The following is a 20,649-nucleotide window of genomic DNA, read 5'->3' on the forward strand; positions in this document are numbered from 1 at the left end:
GCACAGTGCTGATGGGAGGAAAAACACCCTGATGTGTTGGAGATCAAATCCAGCCACACAGCAGAGCGTTCAGTCAGCAGAGGTGGGGCCCTCAGTGTCCAGCCACCTTGCTTTAGTCACCTCGCTCATACAGCTGCAGAGTCACTTAAATGCATCTGGAGTCCCTCCCCAAGCCCCTCAGCTGTGTTTGTCACGTGGGGGATCAGATCTGAGATGCTTTCCTGAGCTGTATTTAAAATGAGCTAGACATGTGAAAACACATGGGATAATGGGACAAGAACCTTTGAGTCAAGTCAAATACGGACTCAAAGTGATTCAAATAAATGTGTATCAAACACATGCTTCTCAGAGTGCACGGACAAGGACCAGACACAGGGATCTATTCAGTCTATATCATGTTACTTAGTGTGTGTATAGTTTCACGGCTGGCCACTTGGCGTTGATAACCAATCTGTGTGCTCCTCACAGAGGGAGAATATTTCTCTCACTCATCATTCCTTCCTTTGTCTTACAGGCCACTTCAGGCTGCCCGACATAGGTGCTGGGGACAGAATTCTGGTCCTCTGAAGGTGCAGAAGATGTTCTTAACTGCCAAACCATCTCTCCAGCTCCAAGCACTTCAAATTAGATAACTGATAACAATTATGTGGTGGCTTAAATAGCTTTGGTGTGGCCCCAAAGGCTCTTGTGTTTGAATGCTTGGCCCAAAGGGAGAGGGGCTAATAGGGGGTGTGGCCTTGTTAGAGGAAGTGTGTCACTGTGGAGGCGGGGCTTTGTGGTCTTAAATGCTCAAGCTATGCCCAGTGTGAAACACAGCCAGTCTCCTCCTGGCTGCCTTTGGACCAAGATGTAGAACTCTTGGCTCCTCCTCTGCCTGCATGCTGCCATGTTTCCTGCCATGCTGGTAGTAGACTAAACCTCTGAAACTGTAAGCCAGCCCCAGGTAAATGATTCCTTTATAAGGGTTGCTGTGGTCATGGTGTCTCTTCACGGCAGTGAAAAGCCTAAGACAAATTATCTTTTTTCATTTAAAACATTCTTGGAATGGTACATCGTATTTCATTTTTACAAACTCCCCCCACCCCCCACCTCTCTACCTCTGTACCTCTCTCCCTCTCTACCTCTCTCCCTCTCTCTCTGTGTATGTGTGTGTATTTTGATGTCTATGTGTAGATGTTTCCTGGGCGTGTTTCTTTGCATGAGCCCACATTCGCCACAGCTTGAACGTCAGAAATGGGGTCTCTTTGTTTTTTGCTGCTTATGGCTTAGATGATCCATGAATCTGGTGATTCCCCCATCTTCACCTCCCATCTCACTGTAGAGCACTGAGGTCCGAACACGCAAGTGCGACAAGCATTTCCCCACTCAGTCATCTTCTCAGTTCTACATAGCTTCTTACCTCCAAGTACTTGCCCATAAGAGTTCACTACTTAGTCAAAATGATTGACCGCTGCTAGCATCCCTACAAAATTGTGAGATAAACAGCATATGGCTTCAGGCAGAAACTCAAGCACAAAGACACAAGGCAATAATATCTGAAGGATTTTTTATTTGTTCACATTTATCCTAGTTGAGGGTCATACTATTTCATTGGACAGTTTAAAAATCATTCTGTAAACAAAATTAAAAAAAAATTACAGCTACAATAGCTAAACGAAGGCCGTGGTATGTAATAAAAGAAGAGGATGAGCAGAAAATGACATTGGAAGAAGCAATGGAAACGCGGCCCTGAATGTGAGGCCGAGGGAGGAGCGGAAAGTCTCCCGGTGTCTGTAACAAACAAAAGCAGAACGGATTTAAACAGAAAAAAGCATTCAAAGTGCAGGTGTGCCAGCTTTGCTCTCCACATCCCTTCAGGAGATAGAACATTCTAGTCTGTTATATAAAGTGACAAACTCTGTTTTAAACATCTAGTTACATTATTTTGAAGAATCCCTTTGCCGCGTAAATAACATCTACACCAACTTAACGGGAAGCTGGAGATACACGAACCATAATACAGCTTCTTGACTCTACAGAAAGTACGGAAATGGGAAGGATCATTGTCTTATGATTATTTTTTTTTATTTTGCTGTATTTTCCATGAGTAACAAGGATCTAAAAACCCAGTATGAGAAACATCAGGACTTCTAGTCCTTCAAAAACAAAAATTAAACCAAAAAGTCAGTCCAGTGTCCTGGGTCTTCTTTGCTGTCACATTCAGATGCTCGGATGGATCATGGATCATATATTTATTTATTTATTTTTTCTGGCCAGCTGACATAAGTAACTGGAGCAAGTTGTTGACATCCAAACTGATCAAATATGTCGCTCTCGCATCACGTAAACACCACTTACATTTTCATAACTGCCTGGAACCCAGATGTGTCCCCCTTGGAGGGGGACCAGTGTAGAATATGATTTTTGAATAGAGGGTTTTTTAGGAAATATATTTCAAATCTTAAAAAATATTAAGTCTCACTAAATTAGTTCAAGATTCACCCCAGCTGACAAGGCCTTTTCCTTCTAAAAATAGTCTTGTGTTTGCAACACTCCATTTTCCTCCTAAATCTAAATTTATTTCAGAGCCCAAATGCACAGAGCGTGGCTGTCTTAGCATCAAACAGAACTATTTTTCACAACGTGGAGACAGCTGAACAGCAAGAGCATTAAGTTATAATACACACATCACTGACAGTTCCGTCTTTTTGAGGGGATTCACTGAATAAACTAGATTCTGGTAGCCATGCCCCATAGGCAGGCTGTTAGTGCCTTGCTTTGGGGCTTTTATCTATTTCCCACCAGTTTTCATTGTATTACATTATGAAAACACTAGGCTTCAAGCCAGTACTAATAAATATTTAATTTAAAAGAAAAGAACACCCCTCCCCCCAACACAGAAGAACATTTAAACAAAACAAAACGAAACAAAAGAAACAAACCCTCCCTTCCCTTCCTGTATCAGCCCGAGAGGGCAGAGATTTCATAGTCACTGGCTGAGGTGAGGGGCTTGCCCATCATACGGATGTTCTTTGCACTGGTGACCCTGGCCATCATGCACACCGGCTTGTCAAAGTACTTCACTAGAGCAGGCTCCGTCAAGAGTGAGGCAAGGAACTGTTCAAAGGTGATGGCCCAGTCACGGTCCAGGCTGCTGCTCCTGGGCAGGGTGGCTCTGCCCTGGCTGCTACGCACCAGGACTGTGTCCTCCCCAATGTCCTCACAGTGCAGTTTGTCCTCCTCATGGGAGCCCGCGCTCAGCACTGAGTAGGACGACATGGAGCTGTCGTCCTTGGTCTCGTCGTCGGAGATCAGCATGGAGGAGCAAGCCCCGTTGTCCCTGGGTGAGGAGTCCTCCAGTTTAATGTCCTCCATCTGCCCTCCCAGGGAGTGCTCCTCACTGTCACCCACCAGGCTGGCTGGGAGCGGTTCTGCAGATTCTACCACATAGGGCTGGCCGGGTCCCTTCTTTGGGAAGAGCATGCCTGGGATGGCCTGGCCGCAGGGTGGTCCTGGAACCAAGTCCTCCTTGCCAGGCTGAGAGATGAAGAACTTGCCCACCTCTCCGATCTCCAGCAGGAGGCTGGTCACCGCAGCCGTGGCGTGGTATAGCTCTTGCTCATTGGGGTCTTCGCTGAACATGTTGTACATGGTCTTACAGAGTTCGATAAACTGCCCCTGGACAACGAGTGGGGAAGGTGAGGAGATACGAGCGAGGACTAAACAGGCATTTAAACCATGACTCTTAAAGATGCCGGGAAAGATGCTCTATGGAGAAGGGTGGACCTACTGTTATGGCCTCTTTATTGGCCTCTCTTTTTTTTAATTTGAGAGTTTGAGCCATTCACAAAAATAGCAAGAATGAAATGATAAAAAGCCTTTATAGCCTTGGCACCAAGAGTCAAGAATGACTGTGGCAGAGGCTGGGCATGTAGTCAGTAAAGTACTTCGCTTTCTGCCTCCCGAGGACCCATGTTTTAAGGGGGGAGGGAAAGCATGATGGCATGCACTTGCTTTCCCAGCATTGGGGGAGACAGAAACAGACAGGTCCTTGGGGTTCACTAGCCAGCCAACTTTGCCTTTTTGGTGAGCTCCAGGTCAATGAGAGACTATGTCTCAAAACACAAGGTGGGTGGCTCCTGAGCCGTGCTAGCTGAGGCTGTCCTTTGGCATCCATACATGCACCCACATGGTTGTACTTACGCACTTAAAAAACCTCCCTCACACACAATGAATGAGCTATATTTTGATCAATTTCTTTCTCCTTTTCTGCTGCCTCCCAACCCCCATTTTGCTGTTGTTGTTGTTGTTGTTGTTGTTTTTGTTTTTGAGACAGGATTTCACTATATAGCTCAGGCTGGCTTCAAACTCATTGTCCCCTTTCTTGTGCCTCCTCAGGGCCGGGACTACTGGCATGCACCACCATGTCTGTCGCCTTGGTGCTCGTACTACTGGTGTGGACCTCCATGCTAGACACTACATCCTCCCCTTTTTTAATTATCTTTTTCTCCTTGATGAAGGATCTTAGGGAAGCAGCAAACTCATCCCTTCTCACATCTCTGCAGTTTTGAAGACTTTCCCCTGAGGTTAGCTATGACGTGTCTCCCATGGCACAACACCTCACCTCCCTGAATAGATCAATGCCTTCACTTCTAACCTGGCCGCTTAGCTGGAAACTCAGCATTTCACTTATATAACTACTTATAACTCTTTATATTGCGTCCCTAACTATGCTTTAGCCTTTTGAGACATTTCCATTGTTGAGCACAGAGACATGAAAACAGCAGAACTTAACTTCAGGGTTCCTGAAGGTAATTCTGCCGACTGAGGTGGAGTGTCCATCACTCTCAAAGTTAAGTCCTTCATTGTCCAAATGCTCTTTTTCACAATTGAGCATAATTTTGATGCAAAAGAAATAAAACCAAACAGGACCAGATATGTAGCTCAATTGGTAGAGTGCTCGCCTGGCATGCACGAAGTCCTGGGTTCAACTCCCAGCACTACTTAAACTGGATGGGGTAGGAACATGCCTGCAAAATTAGCACTTGGGAGATAGGGGTCAAGAGGACCAGAGACTCAAGGTTATCTCAGCCACAGTGAGTTCGAGGCCAGTCTGGACCACAGGACTTAAAAAAATAAATCCACCACATAGTGGTGGCGGTGGCACACATCTTTAAACCCAGCACGTGGGAGGCAGAGGCAGGTGGATCTCTGTGAGTGTGAGGTCAGCCTGGTCTACAGAGCGAGTAGCAGGACAGCCAGGGCTACACAGAGAAATCCTGTCTAAGGAAACAAAAAAGCAAAACAAATCAAATCCAGTCAAGTAGCCCCACGTTGCCACTGTCTTCAGGGGTTATTTATTTTACATTTATACATGACAAGAAAGAATGGTCTCTCACCTGATTCAACTTGGGCAACTCCTTGGCATTTTTGGATTTAGACTTATTTTCCGCCGACCAGAGTTTCAGATAATTACGGTTTTCTTGAGAATTTGCTCTTTTCCCTACAACCCAAATGCCAAGAGATGAGAGGTCAAGAAACAAGAGCTCAGGCAGCAAACAGGTAAGCGGAGGGGGAAGAGAGCTGTACCTTTGTCCTGTTTCAGACTCACTGTGACGAAGCCATCTTCTGCGCTCTGCTTGTCTCTACTGTCCAAACCAACAACTACCGGAGAACAACCGGAAGGAAGAGAGAAAGATGATGCAGAGTAAATCACAGGCTTGGCGTATAGAAAATGGAGATTCTGCAGGCAGGGTAGCCTGATTCAGCAAAAGAAAGTTAAGCACTGGCTGGAGAGGCACAGTATGGAGCGCTTGCAGAGGCCCAGAGTTTGAGCCCATATCAGATGACTGAAAAACTGCCTGTCACTCCAACTCCAGGGGATCTGATGCCTTCTTCTAGCTTCTACACTCATGAGGCACACACGCACATACCATTAAAAATAAATCTTTAAACGTACATACATATACACATACATGCACACACACATACATAAAATACCAGTGTGTCAGATAACCTGTTGGTCTAAGCATATTTCTAACACCATATGATGTATGCTTATACTAAACAAGCTATTTTTTTTAGAAACTTGAATTTCACTGGACATATTTTATCTGATAACTCTACCTCTTGGTGAAGGATGGCCCCAGATTTATTTCTCACAGCTGGCGTTTATTGTACCATGAAAAATTAAAAGGTTGATGCCATGCAATCTTTAGAAGCTACTGGGAACGGTGGTCCTTCCTAGCACATCACTCTCGAGTCCTCCATCCTGTCTGTGATCTTAGACCCTCTCAAGTATCTATTGTGACTTGAAACAGGACCAAGAACTTATTCTTTTAGGGAAATGGAAATGCTAATAGAAGCGAGAATGCATCCTCCCCAAAATTTGGCAACTCTAAAATATGATTTTTTTTTTCCGAGACAGCGTTTCTCTGTGTAGCCTTGGCTGTCCTGGACTCACTTTGTCGACCAGGCTGGCCTCAGAACTCACAGAGATCCGCCTGCCTCTGCCTCCGAGTGCTGGGATTAAAGGTGTGGGCCACCATGTCCAACTTAAAATATGATTTTTGAAGAACCCTGTTACAACTTTGTTTTCCTCTTGAAATTGGACATCACAGGACACACAGAGACCTGGAGGATAAGAGGTGCAACACCCTCGACTCCGGGGAAATGGGATGGCTGTGAGAGTGTGCTCCTGTATCTCCTTGGGTAACCTAGAGGCTGCTGGGTTTCCAACTTGCCTTGGCAGCTTTTTAGCTGGAGGGACAGGGAAACCCTCCCCAACTTTATGAAAAAGCAATAGGAAACAAATATACACCTCAGTGCATGATAGGACCATGATGTGGTTACTGTGCAACCATTTATAAACTACATTTTCTATGAATGTGTTTTCCAGACTAGGTATGAGATCTTTTACTGAGCATGACATGAGGGGTATAGGACTTGGGATGGCACAGGCCCTCAGGAGCGCAGGAGACCACCACTGGTGATATGTTTGACCCCATAGCTATTAGGGATGGACCACTCCTTGGCTACCACATCATCAGATTCATCATTAAGCTTGGTGAAGCCTCACTCTTTGGAGATGTGGATCTTCTGGCAACCGGGAAACTTGATCTCAGTTCTGTGAAGGGCTGTCTCCTTTTGCTCCTAACTCTGCAGCTGGGTGCGGATGGACATGATAACCTGGCTATGTGAACCCTGGCCACTGTGCCCCGGGGCTTCTCAGTGGCACTCTGCTTGCCCTGTGGGGCCAGCACGTGCTGATGACGTGGAAAGGGTGGAGCCGCTCTTGAGTGCAGAAGCCATCTTTGCCACAGCTCTTCATCATGACTTTGTTGGCACAGTGGGCTTAGGGGAGAGTTACTCTCACTCGTTGACTTTTTCCTTCTTCCGGTCCAAAGTCAAAGACTCAGATTTTGGTATCGGTGACACCGGGACAGAGGAAGGACGTTGGGTACAGCTTAATTCTGTAACACTGTAACAACAGGTGGCAGGCAGGGCAGGGTAGCTCATAATAACAAGAGGGGTTTTTGGTGGGCGTCAGAGGAAATGAGATTATTTTCAGAGAAAATCCTAATGGCATCAACACTGTCACTGGGTTTTAAGGAAAAAGATAATTAATGAAGCACATACTTACACACATTTTTCAGAGACTGCCATTTAAAAGAGCAATAAAGATGGAGGCTGGCAATTTGAGCTCATGCCTGATGCTAACCGAATGACCTGACTTTACTCTCTGAGACCTACATGGCGCAAGGAGAGAAGAGACTCCTGCAAGTTGCCCTCTGACCTCCAAACATGCTCTGTGACGTACACACACACACACACACACACACACACACACACACACACACACACACACAAGAAGTGTAATAAAACTAAAAAGAAAATAGCAAGGGCTGGCAACAATGCACAGTGGAAGAGCCCTTCGGTGCGCAAGACCCTGACTTCTGTCCCCAGCATTTAAAACAAACAAACAAACAAACAAAAAACAAAACCAAAAACAAAAAAGCAAAACCCAAAACTGTAAGTAGCTTGATCCCAGTTTAGACAGGTATGTTGTGTGTGTGCATAGTCCCACATACACTATAGGAATGTATGGAAGAGCAAATTTTCAAGATACAAACAATTATTGTGTGAGAAAGATTTTTCAGCTTAATTTTTGTACTTTAATCTATATTTTGAAACAACTGAGCTTCTGGAATTAGAAAAGCACCCCCAGAAAGGCACCGTCTCAGGGCATTCCATGGTGTGGCACGTGACCCTTGCAGAAGCATTTGCACAGGAGTTGAATCCTTTCTGAAATGAGCATCTAAGAAGGTAAGGCCAATGTTTCACAGACCCGAGGCTGCCCACAGGAAGAGCAAATGGTGGGTGTGATCAGGACCATGTGAAAGGCCAATCTACAGGCTACAGGAGCCCACTGGGTCCCCAACACCCACACCTTGGCAGCTGTCATTCCCATGTAGTCACCTAGGTAACAGCAGGCAGAGTTAGCCCTCTGTCTATAGTATTTAAAAAAGATTATTATTATTATTATTATTATTATTATTATTATTATTATTATTATTATTAATTATTATATTCTGGCTTGCATGTACACCTGCATGCCAGAAGAGGACATCAAATCACATTATAGATGGTTGTGAGCTACCATGTGGTTTCTGGGAATTGAACTCAGGACCTCTGGAAGAGCAGGCAGTGCTCTTAACCCCTGAGCCACCTCTCCAGCCCCTGCCTACAGTCTTATCCTAAATTGTACTGCAAATCACATGATGACAGAACCTGTTCCCTTTGCTCCCTCTGACTCCTTTGTAGCCAAGGGTTAAAAGCAGGCCTGTATTACACTTATTCAGATAGCGGAGAGAATTAAGAGGCCCAAACTAACAAACCAGCCCAGAGGCAGCTTGTGTTTCTTGCTGGACTTGGGGGAGGTGCTGAGGCTAACACATGAGACAGAAGGGATCTCAGCAGCCGCCACCATGTTGCTTAGACTCCCAAGGCAAAAACTTCATGGCTTAACCCATGCATTTGGAGACAGGTGCAGTGAGCTACACTGCATGTTGAAGTCAAACAGCATCCCTGTAGGCCAAATTATTGCACGGATGAGGGCTTGGCAGACTTCTGAAATGGGCCAGCTGCTTAACACTCACCCCTGGGACTCTTTGGAGGATTGCTTCCGGACCCCCCATGTGGATACTCAACCCACCATCACTCAGATCTGCGGTGTACTTGCGCACAATCTACACACACCCTCCGCCATATTTTAAACCGTCTATCTCTAGGTTACAACGAATGTGATGTAAATGCTACGTAAATGGTTGCAGTGCTTCAATGTTTAATAAATATTGACAAGAAAAAAGGGGGGGCTTGCATACGTCCAATCTAGATGCCCTGCTTTTGTTGGAATATTTTTTCAACACACAACTGGCTGAATCGGTGATGGCGTGAATACAGAGGCTCGCCTGCGTTTCAGCCTTTGCAGGCCGGGTGGTTCCTGCTTTACATGTTTGCCACTGTTACCGATGCATGAAATAAATCAGGAAGCATGGCTGGGTGCTCCTTCAGCTTTATTTACCAGCCCTGGAGTTTACATTTTATATGTTCCTTGCATGGCAAGAAATAGGCTTACATTTTAAAATGTGAGCAGCTTTCTAAGTTCATGGGTTCGGAACAGGCAGTGGGTTCAGTCGATCCCATGAGCTGGCCCATGCCTTGGAGCTGCTACGTAGGGCACAGACAGATTATGACAATGTCTCTTTCAATTGTTTCAAGCCACCCCTCCTCCTGTGTGTGTGTGTTTGTGTGAATGTGGGCACACATGCTCGTGAAAGTCAAAGGACAAACTCAGGTGTTGTCCCTCAGGATCACCATTTCCTTGGTGTTCGCCTGGTGCTTGTCCATTAGGTCAGACTAGCTGGCCTTCTCAGAGCTCAGATTCCGAGTGCACGGCTACACACATCTCACTTGCTTTTAAACGTGGGCTTGGGGGTTAGAACTCAGGTCTTTGTGCTTGCATGGGAGGCACTTTGTAGGCTAAGTCATCCCCCGAGCCTGAGGATGCCATTGGTGACTGTGGGTAGCCATGTGGCAACTGGACAATGTTGTAGATAGAGTGACACCAGCTGGGGAAGGGGAGAAAAGTGTGTTGTGCTACAGGCCATGGCTCTGCGGACCCAGCAGGACGCAGTGGGTGTGGTACCCTGTGGGCGTGGTGAGCTGCCCAAGGTTGCTTACCCTAAGGTTTGTATTAGGCAACCTTTCTCATATATTTCTTTGACTAGCTTTGGAGGTTAAGTTCTCCTTCCCCCTCCCCCAATAACAAAACAGCAGCCCCTACAGAAGACAAACACTGTCCCCTGTGAGGAGAAATGTCACCTACCGTGTGTGCATTCTGGGGTGATGTCTTCAAAGAAGTACTGAGTCGCTTCAAAGGCGGAGTCCGGCTCATCTTGGTCGGAGGATGGTTCTGTGGGAGAGGGAACACATTCCGTGAGGTGTTGGGGGCTGTGGTGCAGCAGGAAGTTCCCTCAGTCAGGAAAATGACAGGGGAAGATGAAAATCTCAAGTCATCGAAGTGAGACGGAGGGCAGAGGTGCCTCGGTGGCCTCTGTGGGGCTCGCTGTTTCTAACTGCGTCTTCTTCCTAACCCCACGCCAGTGTCCCTTCACATGTCCTCTCTATTGGGACAATCTCCCAAAGACATTGAAACAATACTTTATGTGTCAATTGTAGGACACCATCTGCCCTTCATCTATCTGGGACGTGAGTGATGCTCTGCCTTTGGTTGGTTTTGTTTTTTAGTATTTGCTAGATCTGGCCCAGCGGAGCCCAGCCTTATTTAAAACTGAACTCTAAGCCTCAGCAGCATGCTCACTTGTTCCTTCCGATTGAGGGAGCCAGAGAGGTCAAGAACTCCACAAGAAAACCTACAGAATCAATTGTCCTGGGCCCACAGGGGCTCACAGAGACTGAACCGCCTACCAGAGCGCATGCATGGGATGGAACTAGTCTCTCTGCATATAGGTAGCAGATGCGCAGCTTGGTCCTTCTGTGGGACCTCTGACGGCAGGAGCAGGGGCCGTCTCTGACTCTGTTGCCTGCCTTTGGATCCCTGTCCCCTAACTGGGCTGCCTTGCCTACCCACAATAGGAGAAGATGCTCCCAGCCCTACTGCAACTTGATATAGCAAGGCTGGTCCGCTATCCATGGGAGGCCTCCCCATTTCTGAGGAAAAGGGGGGAGGCAGATGGGGGAGGGGAGGAGAGGAGGAAGGAGAAGCTTCCTTAGGGATGTAAAGTACATAAATACATCCCTTGGGTGTTGCTCTGGTGCTGCACGTATATAGATGCTAAATCTGTGCCTCAAGACCTGGTGGCAGGCAAATGCGTTCTCACACACACCAAGCGATGTCATGTACACTTTGCTCCCTAATTATCCCTGATTGGTTAATAAGGGATGAGCGGCCTGTAACTGAGCAGGTGGGTGGAGCTTTGGTTCCCAAGCTTGCGACCATAAGGAAAGAGGAGGAGCAGAAGGAAGTGGATGGGGGGCAGCATGCATCATGGGCAAGTGGCCATGAGCAGGAGCAGCCCAGAGAGCAAGAATATGGCCACTAATACTGGGGAACATGGCTGGAAAATAGCAAAAGAGCTTAGAGGGCGGATATATGCCCGGCTCTAGTGCTGTCAAGCTTATTAAAGATCTAATAAGTCTCTGGTTTTTTTTTTTTACTCGGGAGCTAAAGGGTCTTAAGTAGATAATTAAAAGTGAAAGGGGGTTGCAGCAGTTCCCTCACCCCAAAGAATTACACTTCATAAATTAATGAAAAACACAACAAAACCCTGCTGCTCAAGGCACAAGCCCTCGGCATCTCGTTTTCCCCATGCCGTGCTTGTGTCCCATATGCCACCAAAGGCTCTGTACCCTTTGTGGAGATGGCATGATGCTTCCTGTGAGCTCACTTCATTTCTGAGACAGGCAAGTGACAATCAAATCAAGGACAACATTTGGGGACTCGTGTGAAGATGAATAACAACTCGGCCTGGACTTTGGGGAAGGACGAATGATCTTACATCAAAATAGACAGACAGACAGAGAGACAGAGAGACAGACAGACCGATGTCACCAAAGGAAGAGATGTGGAGCCATGGCCAGTATAGCAGCGCGCATGCAGCTCTGTAGGACCCACTTACCAGGCAAGACATGCATTTTGTACAGGAGTTTAAGCTTCTCCGTGAGGTCCCCATGGCACGCGGCGCCTAGAAACCATGAAAGAACCAGTGTGTGAAATGTGTCCTGTGGGTTAGTGATGGCCCCCCAGGCTTAGCGGGCTCTTGAAAAGTTTACTTTTATGTGGTCAAACCAAGACATTGTGTGACAAAGGTCGGCCTGGGACCTACTCGAGAGTTAAGACTCTAGAAGCAGGAGGTTTGGCTTCAAATGCGTTGTACTCAGCTGTGCACTACAGAAGGGCCAACCTCTCTTTACCCTCAGTTTCCCCAATGTGAGGTGAGATAATGACAGAAAAATCTACCAGTGATCTCACCACTGGGACCCCATGACACCTTCAAGAACTACATATATTAGTACACAATGATTTTAAATAGATTAATAACTATATAACTGAATTATTTATTTATCTATTTATTTAATTTCTGAAACAGGGTTTCTCTGTGTAGCCTTGGCTATTCTGGACTCACTTTGTAGACCAGGCTGGCCTTGAACTCACAATGATCCACCCGCCTCTGCCTCCCCAAGTGCTGGCATTACAGGTGTGTGCTACTGTACCCAGCTTATAAGTGAATTATTAATAGGAAAGATCGTCAAACTGGGTCTTGACATTCTAAACAACTGTGAATCCAGAAATTAAAGAAGATCACATTTAAGGTTAACCCTAAACTCCTTATCTGACAAATTCTTTCTCAATGTTTTTTCAGTTCCCTGAAATATTTATTTAATTTGCTCTAACATTCACTTTAATTTATTCTGCCTTTATAAGGGTCAATCAAAAGAATTCCTGCTAATTTGACTTTAAACTCCGAGTTACTCCTGGAACCAGAAAATCTTCTGGAAATATTGCCTGAAGATGAGCCAGTTCAGGAAGAGCAAAGAGAGGACTCAGAACCCAGGTGGGACAGGACGCTATGGCTATTCTGTCCAACCTATCAGTGCCCCTTGCATTCTTACCTACAGCCATTGTCTATGCTGAGCCAGTGTCTCTGGGGATTGTTCTAGAAAAAAAAATGTCCTCTGCATGGGAAATGAAGGACAGGCTCTTGGGCCAGATAACCCTCATTGACACCCTGGCTCTGACCCGTGTAAGCTCCATTCACCTCGAAGGTTCTCGGCAAGTCACCTCACATCGCCTGGCTTTTGTTTCTTCAACAGCAGTGTTAACAGTAGACACGCAGATAATGCTGTGACCCGAAATGTGGGTGTCACTCCACACGTCCTACAGTGAACCCTAACCTCTAATGTGATGGTCCCACCGGCTTTTGAGGGGTGAGTGGCAATGCTGACAATGGAACGGTGTCCTTACTGAAGAGACTTAAGGGGGGCTGCTTGCTTTTCCACCACGCGTCAATGCACAGGAAGAACTGTTGCCCTCTAGGACTGGGGTTGGGGTGGGGGAATCCGTCACCTTCATGTAAAAATTACTCAGACTAAAAAGCATCTTGTTAGAACAGCCAGGACCGACTGAGACAGGCGGCCATTGTCCTTACTCAGAGTGACAGTAAGGGCACAAACTATGCCCAAAGGCTGCCGGAATTCAAACCTGAGCTTTGTAACTTCTGCCTTAGAGCAAATTAAATACATGCATAGAATCTGCTGGATCGGTGCCTGGCATGAAAAACACTGTAGGGATGTTAGCTGCCACCATTAGTTCAAAGGGCTGTTTGCATTCTGCATATGCTTCAAGATCCTCCATATAAGGCTACCCTAAGTATGTGCACAAGGCTTTGTGTAGTTATGATGACAGACTTAACAAGAAGATGTTCCCCAGGTGACACAGCTGCCTCTGGCCTTCTAGATACTGTTCCTATGGAGGGAGCGTGTTTTCTGGAGCCATCCTTAGCTTTGTGCCTGGTCTTTCATTTTGCCTGGGTATATCATTTAAACCCTATGGTGCAAAGCACAACTGGTTACTACAGATTGTCAGGCATCTATGAGGGAGTTTCCAGATTGAGCTCATGGAGGTTGGTGACAAATCCTAGACAGGAGTGTCACCATGACACGGGTTGGGGTCCCAGACTGGACAGAGATGAGCCTGGGAGCTGAGGCCCAGAATTTAGGACCCTGCTCCTGACTACAGGTGCAGTGTGACCACAGGTGCAGTGTGACCACAGGTGCAGTGTGACCACAGGTGCAGTGTGGCCACAGGTGCTGTGTGACCACAGGTGCAGTGTGACCACAGGTGTAGTGTGAACACAGGTATAGTGTGACCACAGGTGTAGTGTGAACACAGGTCTAGTGTGACCACGGGTGCAGTGTGAACACAGGTGCAGTGTGGCCACAGGTGCAGTGTGACCACGGGTGCAGTGTGATCACAGGTGCAGTGTGGCCACAGGTGCAATGTGAACACAGGTGCAGTGTGGCCACAGGTGCAGTGTGAACACAGGTGCAGTGTGGCTACAGGTATAGTGTGACCACAGGTGCAGTGTGGCTACAGGTATAGTGTGACCACAGGTACAGTGTAACCAGGCAGGTACCTCATGCTCACGCTGCTGTGCTTCCTCCGCTGTGATGGACTGAGCACTCAAACTGTGAGCCCAAAACAAACCCTCCCTTCTCAAGTTGCTTAAGTTGTTAGATGTTATGTGATGGGGGTGAGGTAACAGACTGGCACCGTCTGTTTTCCTCATAAAAATTCATTCTGACAGCAGCTAGACCCAAAGCTTGCCACACCCCCGACGTCACATCAAGTCTGCCAAGGTCTCTTACCACGCAACACTTTCTTCATCCGATTATGAATGGGGTAAGAGTCCAATAACAATATGGAGAAGTGAACAAGGCTGATAGGTAACACCCGGTGTCTTGCTGGTCAGGTGCATGGTGTGTGTGTGTGTGTGTGTGCATGCGTGCCTATATCCTAGCTATGGCAGTCTTTCAGCCAGGGGATGGACAGGAAAGACTTCCATTCAGACAGGGAGAGGCTACGGTTTTCCAGTCTCTTATTGAAATAGATTTAATATTACTTAGAAATATTATGGAATCACATATTAGAAAGGCTTACCTATATGTAGTTATTTTACATAAAATATGGTTTTAATTATTATATTCATTTTCTAGAACAGAAGCAATCCAATCTACCATCTAGATTATTCCTTTTTCTCTGGGAAATCTATCAGGGTTGCAAGCTTATGTTAGCATTTTTCCGGCATATGTATCATCCATATCTATGATATAAATATATTTATATAAGTATATATATTTAAAAGCCTACCTGTTAGCTACTTATGTCTGTGTGTGTGTGTGTGTGTGTGTGTGTGTGTGTGTGTGTGTGTAGGAGGTCAGAGGACACTCTGGGAGGTGGCCCTCCCCCTCCACCATGGGGGTTCAGGGACTGAACTCAGATCATCAGAGTTGGCACCTGCCAAGCCATCTTCCAGGCCATGTGATAACGTTTGGATCTCATGCTGATGTCTGTCTCATGCGGAAGGCTGTAGATTAACCACATAACACAGCTACTAACCAAACACAATCTTGCAGCTGGCGCGCAAACCTTGCATGTGTTCCTCCTTCCTCTAGGCCCAGTGTGGGGGCCCTGAGAGCAGTAGAGAGAACCCAGGTTTCTGCCCCACTGTCCCTCCCCAACTCATACAAGAACATCACATCCTTACTGAGCCCGGAGACGAACTCTCGGAAGTTAATCAGGGAGTCCCCGTTCTCATCTAATAGTTGGAACAGGCGGGAGGCCAGCACGTCAGAGTGGGTGCCACACGCCCAGGGAAAGAGGAGTACGAACATGCCCTTGAACTGCTCAAAGTCGATGCGGTACTGCTCCAGGTAAGGCAGGCTGGGGTCGTGCCGGTCCAGGGCGTTGCTGCTCCCGCCCCAGTAGCAGCTGGTTAGATGTTCAGCCTGGAAAAAACAAAACAAAACAAAACCGATACAGGGTGGTTACTGTCACTTATACAGCTCCAAATCACATGGTACTATTCTAGGCACGGTGTTCAGTCTGCAAGTATGTGGTCTTCCTACGACACGCAGGTGCACCTAGCTTGAGAAATTGCCAAGTCTAGGATATTAACCACGGTGACATTGAAGAGCTAGGCTCAGCGGTAGCTTCCTCGTGCTCTGTACAGAGTCGGGCTTCTCATTAGAAGAATGCAGGACCCACTACATTGACCAATTATTTATCAAGTCAACACACATTTGGGTTACCTTACTGGGGAAAGAGGAGGAAAAAAAGATATTGGCGCCATCTAGTGGCAAGAGTGAGCATTACAGACATCCCTACTTACCAAGCTCTGTTCCTTTAAAAGCTGTTTATAGGTAGTTGGTGGTGTTCTCTGTGTTTTTCTCTATGTTCTCTATGTCCTTGCATTGCCCAAAAGAACCACATTTTTATCTGTTGGTGGATTTTGCTTTTGAGATAGGTTTTTGTGCAAGCTGTGCAGGCCTCAGATTTGCGTCCTTGCGTGCAAGTTCCAAGGACTGGGATAAGAGGTCAGAGCCACCACATGTGGCTGAAGATTTAGTTCAGATTGTGGTACAATCTTTTCTTGCATGATGGGAGTCTTTTAAACCTTAAGACAAAACCTTCTAATAAATCTAATAAAGTATTAGATTTATATTTTTCTTATTAAGGATCAATACCAACAGTGGCTTAGTGAAAACATGAAGACCATAGAAACTGAACCCCCTGATGTTCTTCATTAGACACAGAGACACTTTTTGCTAGGGTCTGAGTATGAGCCATCCCCACGACAATGCCACATGTTGAAAACGTGGTCCCCAGAAGATGAATGCCATCTCTGAGCGGTGACTGAGTTGGTAGCGCCTGGCCTTTATCAATAGATTAATACTTGTTGGCTTCATTGGGGCATGATGGAAACTTCTGGAAGTGGGGCTCATTCGAGGAAGCGGCTCCTAGTCCAGAGGGCTACATCTTGTCTTGGACCCTCTCACTGTATTTCTGTTCCCTGGCTGCCATGATGTGCCGACTTTGCTCCCCCACTCCCCATGATGCTGACAGAGCTGGCCAACCAAGGGTCAGAAGACTTTAATATTCATATTTTGTTATTAATCAAATTAATAATTATCAATATATTTAATAATTTTATATATATAATTTTTCCCTAAGGGTGATTTGAAGCTTAGTAGGAGAAATTATTAGTTATTAAAATTTCAGGCAGAATTTGAACTTGACCACCACTGTTTTATGGAGGTTGAGAAATCAAGATCCGATCTTCTAAGATCCAAGAAAACTAACCTTATCATATGGCGAGGACGTGAACTAAAACATCAACTTAAATTAATGCTAATAATTGATTTACTTTTCTCGCTAAGTGTGGCGGCTCTGTCTTCCTTCTCACGCATGTTTGGAAGCCATGGAACCCTAAATCACCTTCCAGAAAGACCAAGAACTCACAGGCGGGGGCGGGGGGATTAAGGCAGGCGTCTGCCATCCCTTTGAGTGGGTACGAGCCTCCTTCGACACCCACCTTGAAGAGCGCGTACAGCTCTTCCAGCTCCTCGATGGTAAAGGAGGTCTCCGTCACAATTGTTCGCACCTGTGGAAGAGCGAGGACAATGAATCCCACAGACTTCACAATCTTGAAATATGCCGCACTAAGAAAACCTCTAAGCCTTTTTTTTTTCAAGTTCTGCCAAAGTGAAAGGCAGGAGACAGCAGGAGTGCGAGCAGGGAGGGGGGAGGTGAGGTAGCTGCGCCCCACCCCCACCCGAGGTAACCGCCCCGCCCCCACCACAAGCCCCTGCTGCCCTTCAAGGGGCATACCACGTTGCGTTTGGTGGTGTCCTCCAAGGTCTGGATGACCTTCAGCCTCTGCTTAAATCTCATCTGCTCAATCAGATCTGCTCGGATAGTCCCAAATTTCTGGAAAGGAAGGAACAATACTGGCATTTGGGGGGGGGGGGGGGATGTGCTGAAACACCCAGGGTGACACATGCAGACTGGCGGAAACTCTCACAGCATAGAACAAATGGCTCCCTCTGTGACAGTGGCCTTAGACTAGACTGTATGCTGGGAAGGCATTTAGGGACTGTAAACTAATAATAATCCAGAGAGCCTCCCAGAGGCAGAATTAAATTTCAGTCACGTGTGTCTTCTTTGAGTCAGTAGCCCATCACGGAGAAAGCTTGGGTCTGAGGCTGTGTGTGATTACACAGGCGGCATGGGACACTCTATGGCCGCAGGAGTGCCCATTGACCTCTGCGTTCCTAGAACAGCATGTCCTGTGGTGAGAAACCCACACAGGCACTCCGTGAGCTGGCCACCTCTTCAAACTGTAACGTGCCTAGCCCTGCCTTCATAGTTTCCAAACTCAGACAAGAAAGGAAGACTTAATATTTATTTCCACTAAACAGCCCAATTCAGGAGTTGGTAGGAACTGCCCCTGACGATGGACCGAGTCACTCTGGGGTTCACTGTGGCTGAGAGAGGAGAGCTTCCAGGCATGAAAGTCTCTGATCTGAACAGCAGCTCAGTGACTGTGGGGCTGGGCGACGGCTCAGCAAGTAAAGGGCTTGCTGCTCAGGGTTGAGGACCCGAGTTCTAGGCCCCAGAAGCCTTACCAAAATAAAATAAAATAAAATAAAATAAAATAAAATAAAAAAATTAAAAAAATGTAATATGAGTACTGGGAAGGCAGAGACTGGAAGATTTATAAGCTTTTCTGGAAAGGCAGCCAGACTGTGGGGCTCCATGTTCAGTAAGAAAAGCCTGTCTTAGAAAAGTAAGATGGAAAGCAACTGAGGAAGAAAACCGATGTGAGCCTCTCTCTGGCCTATACGTACATGATTGAGCAGGTGCACACGCACACACACTAATCACTGGGGCAGAAACTAGTGGCACAGGCTTTGCTAAGATTTTCTAGCTCTCAAGAGGCTGAGGTACGAGGGTTGACTTCTGGGACAAGGGCAAGGCAACGGTTCCTCCATCTTGTATTCTTGCTGAGGCCACTGCGCATTTGACTGGGATTTGCTCTCCTTGATGGAGGAGAAGCTCATGGAAAATTGCCTACCTCTATTCTAGGAAGCCAATGTCATGATGCCCCAGCTGATTTATCTAACTTTTCTTAGCCTGTTTGTGCTGAAATCTCCGCAGCTGTTTACCTTAGCTGCTTCTGCCGAAACTGCCAAGCGAGATACCCAATACTCTAGGCACTTGGGGCCACATCTAGCTCCCTGAATACCTGGGTGTGGTCCCAGTCAGCTGGAATAAAGACTTTCAGTTAGCTATAAACTGTACCTGAGAGGTCATCTCTAGTGGGATAACTGTCACACTTTAAGGACAGCCTAAGATGCATAACAGGACTTTCTCAGTAAAAAGGAAACAATATTAAACATAAGTAAATAATCATCACATTCAGGGGAGCTCTTACTGGTCAGTGTGAGGAATGACCGTTTATGAGGGGTTCCCATGGCTGTTCCTCAGTCCTGAGAGTCAAATCTGATGTGCTTCTAGATCGGGTGTCAGAGGGCCGCAGCAGCCCATGCCATTTACAACAAAAGTTAAGACCAGCGAGAAATCCCAGCATCCACTGAGCATCCATCTCTGAGACCAAAACTGTCAACTTACAGGCACTCACCTGCCTCAGACAACCAATCCTCAGAGTGTGAAAGGGGACAGGGTTTCTGTCCTTCCCCAAAGTCATATTGATACTTAACACCCAGTTGCTGCAGCGTGGGCAGGCAGCGGCCTTATTTGCCAGCGTTTAGGTTAGGAGAGCTGTCCCCTTGTGGACAGATGTTATCTATGGACAGGCCTTGCAGAAGCAGGCACTTTTTTCCCCTGAGTTTCTGTCCCATAAAGACATGGTTCCTCCCACTTGATGGTGTCCAAGGAAACAGAAAGGTGGGGCTCTAACTGGTAGCTGTCTGCCTTAGGCTTCCAAGACTCTATCTAGAACAGCAGTTTTCAGCCTGTGACTCATGACCCCTGCTGGGGGTCAAACAACCCTTTCCCAGCGGTCCAGGGTCAGGCATCCTGCATACCAGATATTATGAATCATATTTACATCATGATTCATAACTGGGGCACAATTACGTTATGAAGTAGCAACAAAATGGTTGGGGGTCACCAAGACATGAGGAACTGTGTTAAAGGGCCCCAGCATTAGGAAGGTTGAGAGCCACCGCTCCAGACCTCTGAGAAATCCATCTCTAATCTTTACATAACAGCCGGACTATCGCATTCTATGATGACAGCACACGTTGGTACGAAGCGGTGGGAAACTGGGCCACTGCGGCCACATGGCTGAGAGGCAAAGCTTACCTCGTAGGATGTTCGTATGAGCCGGAAGATGTCCACTGCAGGGTGGGGCCCCACATCGTCACTGAGCAGGGAGTGGAGATGAGGGATGGGAGGCAGGGTGCTGTCTTTGTTGGTCACGCTGTCTAAGTACCTACGACAAGATATGAACCAGTTGTCACTGGAAATGCACTGGACCGCCCCAGGCATAGATCTCAAATTGT

At 46.8% G+C, this 20,649-nt stretch overlaps 1 protein-coding gene across 1 annotated transcript in view; it reads right to left on the reverse strand.

Annotated features, from left to right (window-relative positions):
* Positions 1–1,529: 1,529 nt before the first annotated feature.
* Positions 1,530–20,649, reverse strand: part of TBC1D9 (TBC1 domain family member 9) — a 108,335-nt gene continuing 89,215 nt past the window's right edge. Inside the window, exons 13-21 of the mRNA XM_084756184.1 lie at positions 20,450–20,579; positions 17,951–18,049; positions 17,655–17,723; positions 15,828–16,068; positions 12,180–12,245; positions 10,367–10,453; positions 5,569–5,643; positions 5,379–5,482; positions 1,530–3,657 (exon numbers count right to left, since the gene is read on the reverse strand). Of these exons, the coding sequence (XP_084612310.1) occupies positions 2,941–3,657; positions 5,379–5,482; positions 5,569–5,643; positions 10,367–10,453; positions 12,180–12,245; positions 15,828–16,068; positions 17,655–17,723; positions 17,951–18,049; positions 20,450–20,579 (1,588 nt within the window). The 3' untranslated portion in view covers positions 1,530–2,940. The remainder of the gene's footprint in view (positions 3,658–5,378; positions 5,483–5,568; positions 5,644–10,366; positions 10,454–12,179; positions 12,246–15,827; positions 16,069–17,654; positions 17,724–17,950; positions 18,050–20,449; positions 20,580–20,649) is intronic.

This window comes from Acomys minous (assembly GCF_964271855.1).
Source record: "Acomys minous genome assembly, chromosome: 14".
In the NCBI taxonomy this organism is placed as follows: domain Eukaryota; kingdom Metazoa; phylum Chordata; class Mammalia; order Rodentia; family Muridae; genus Acomys; species Acomys minous.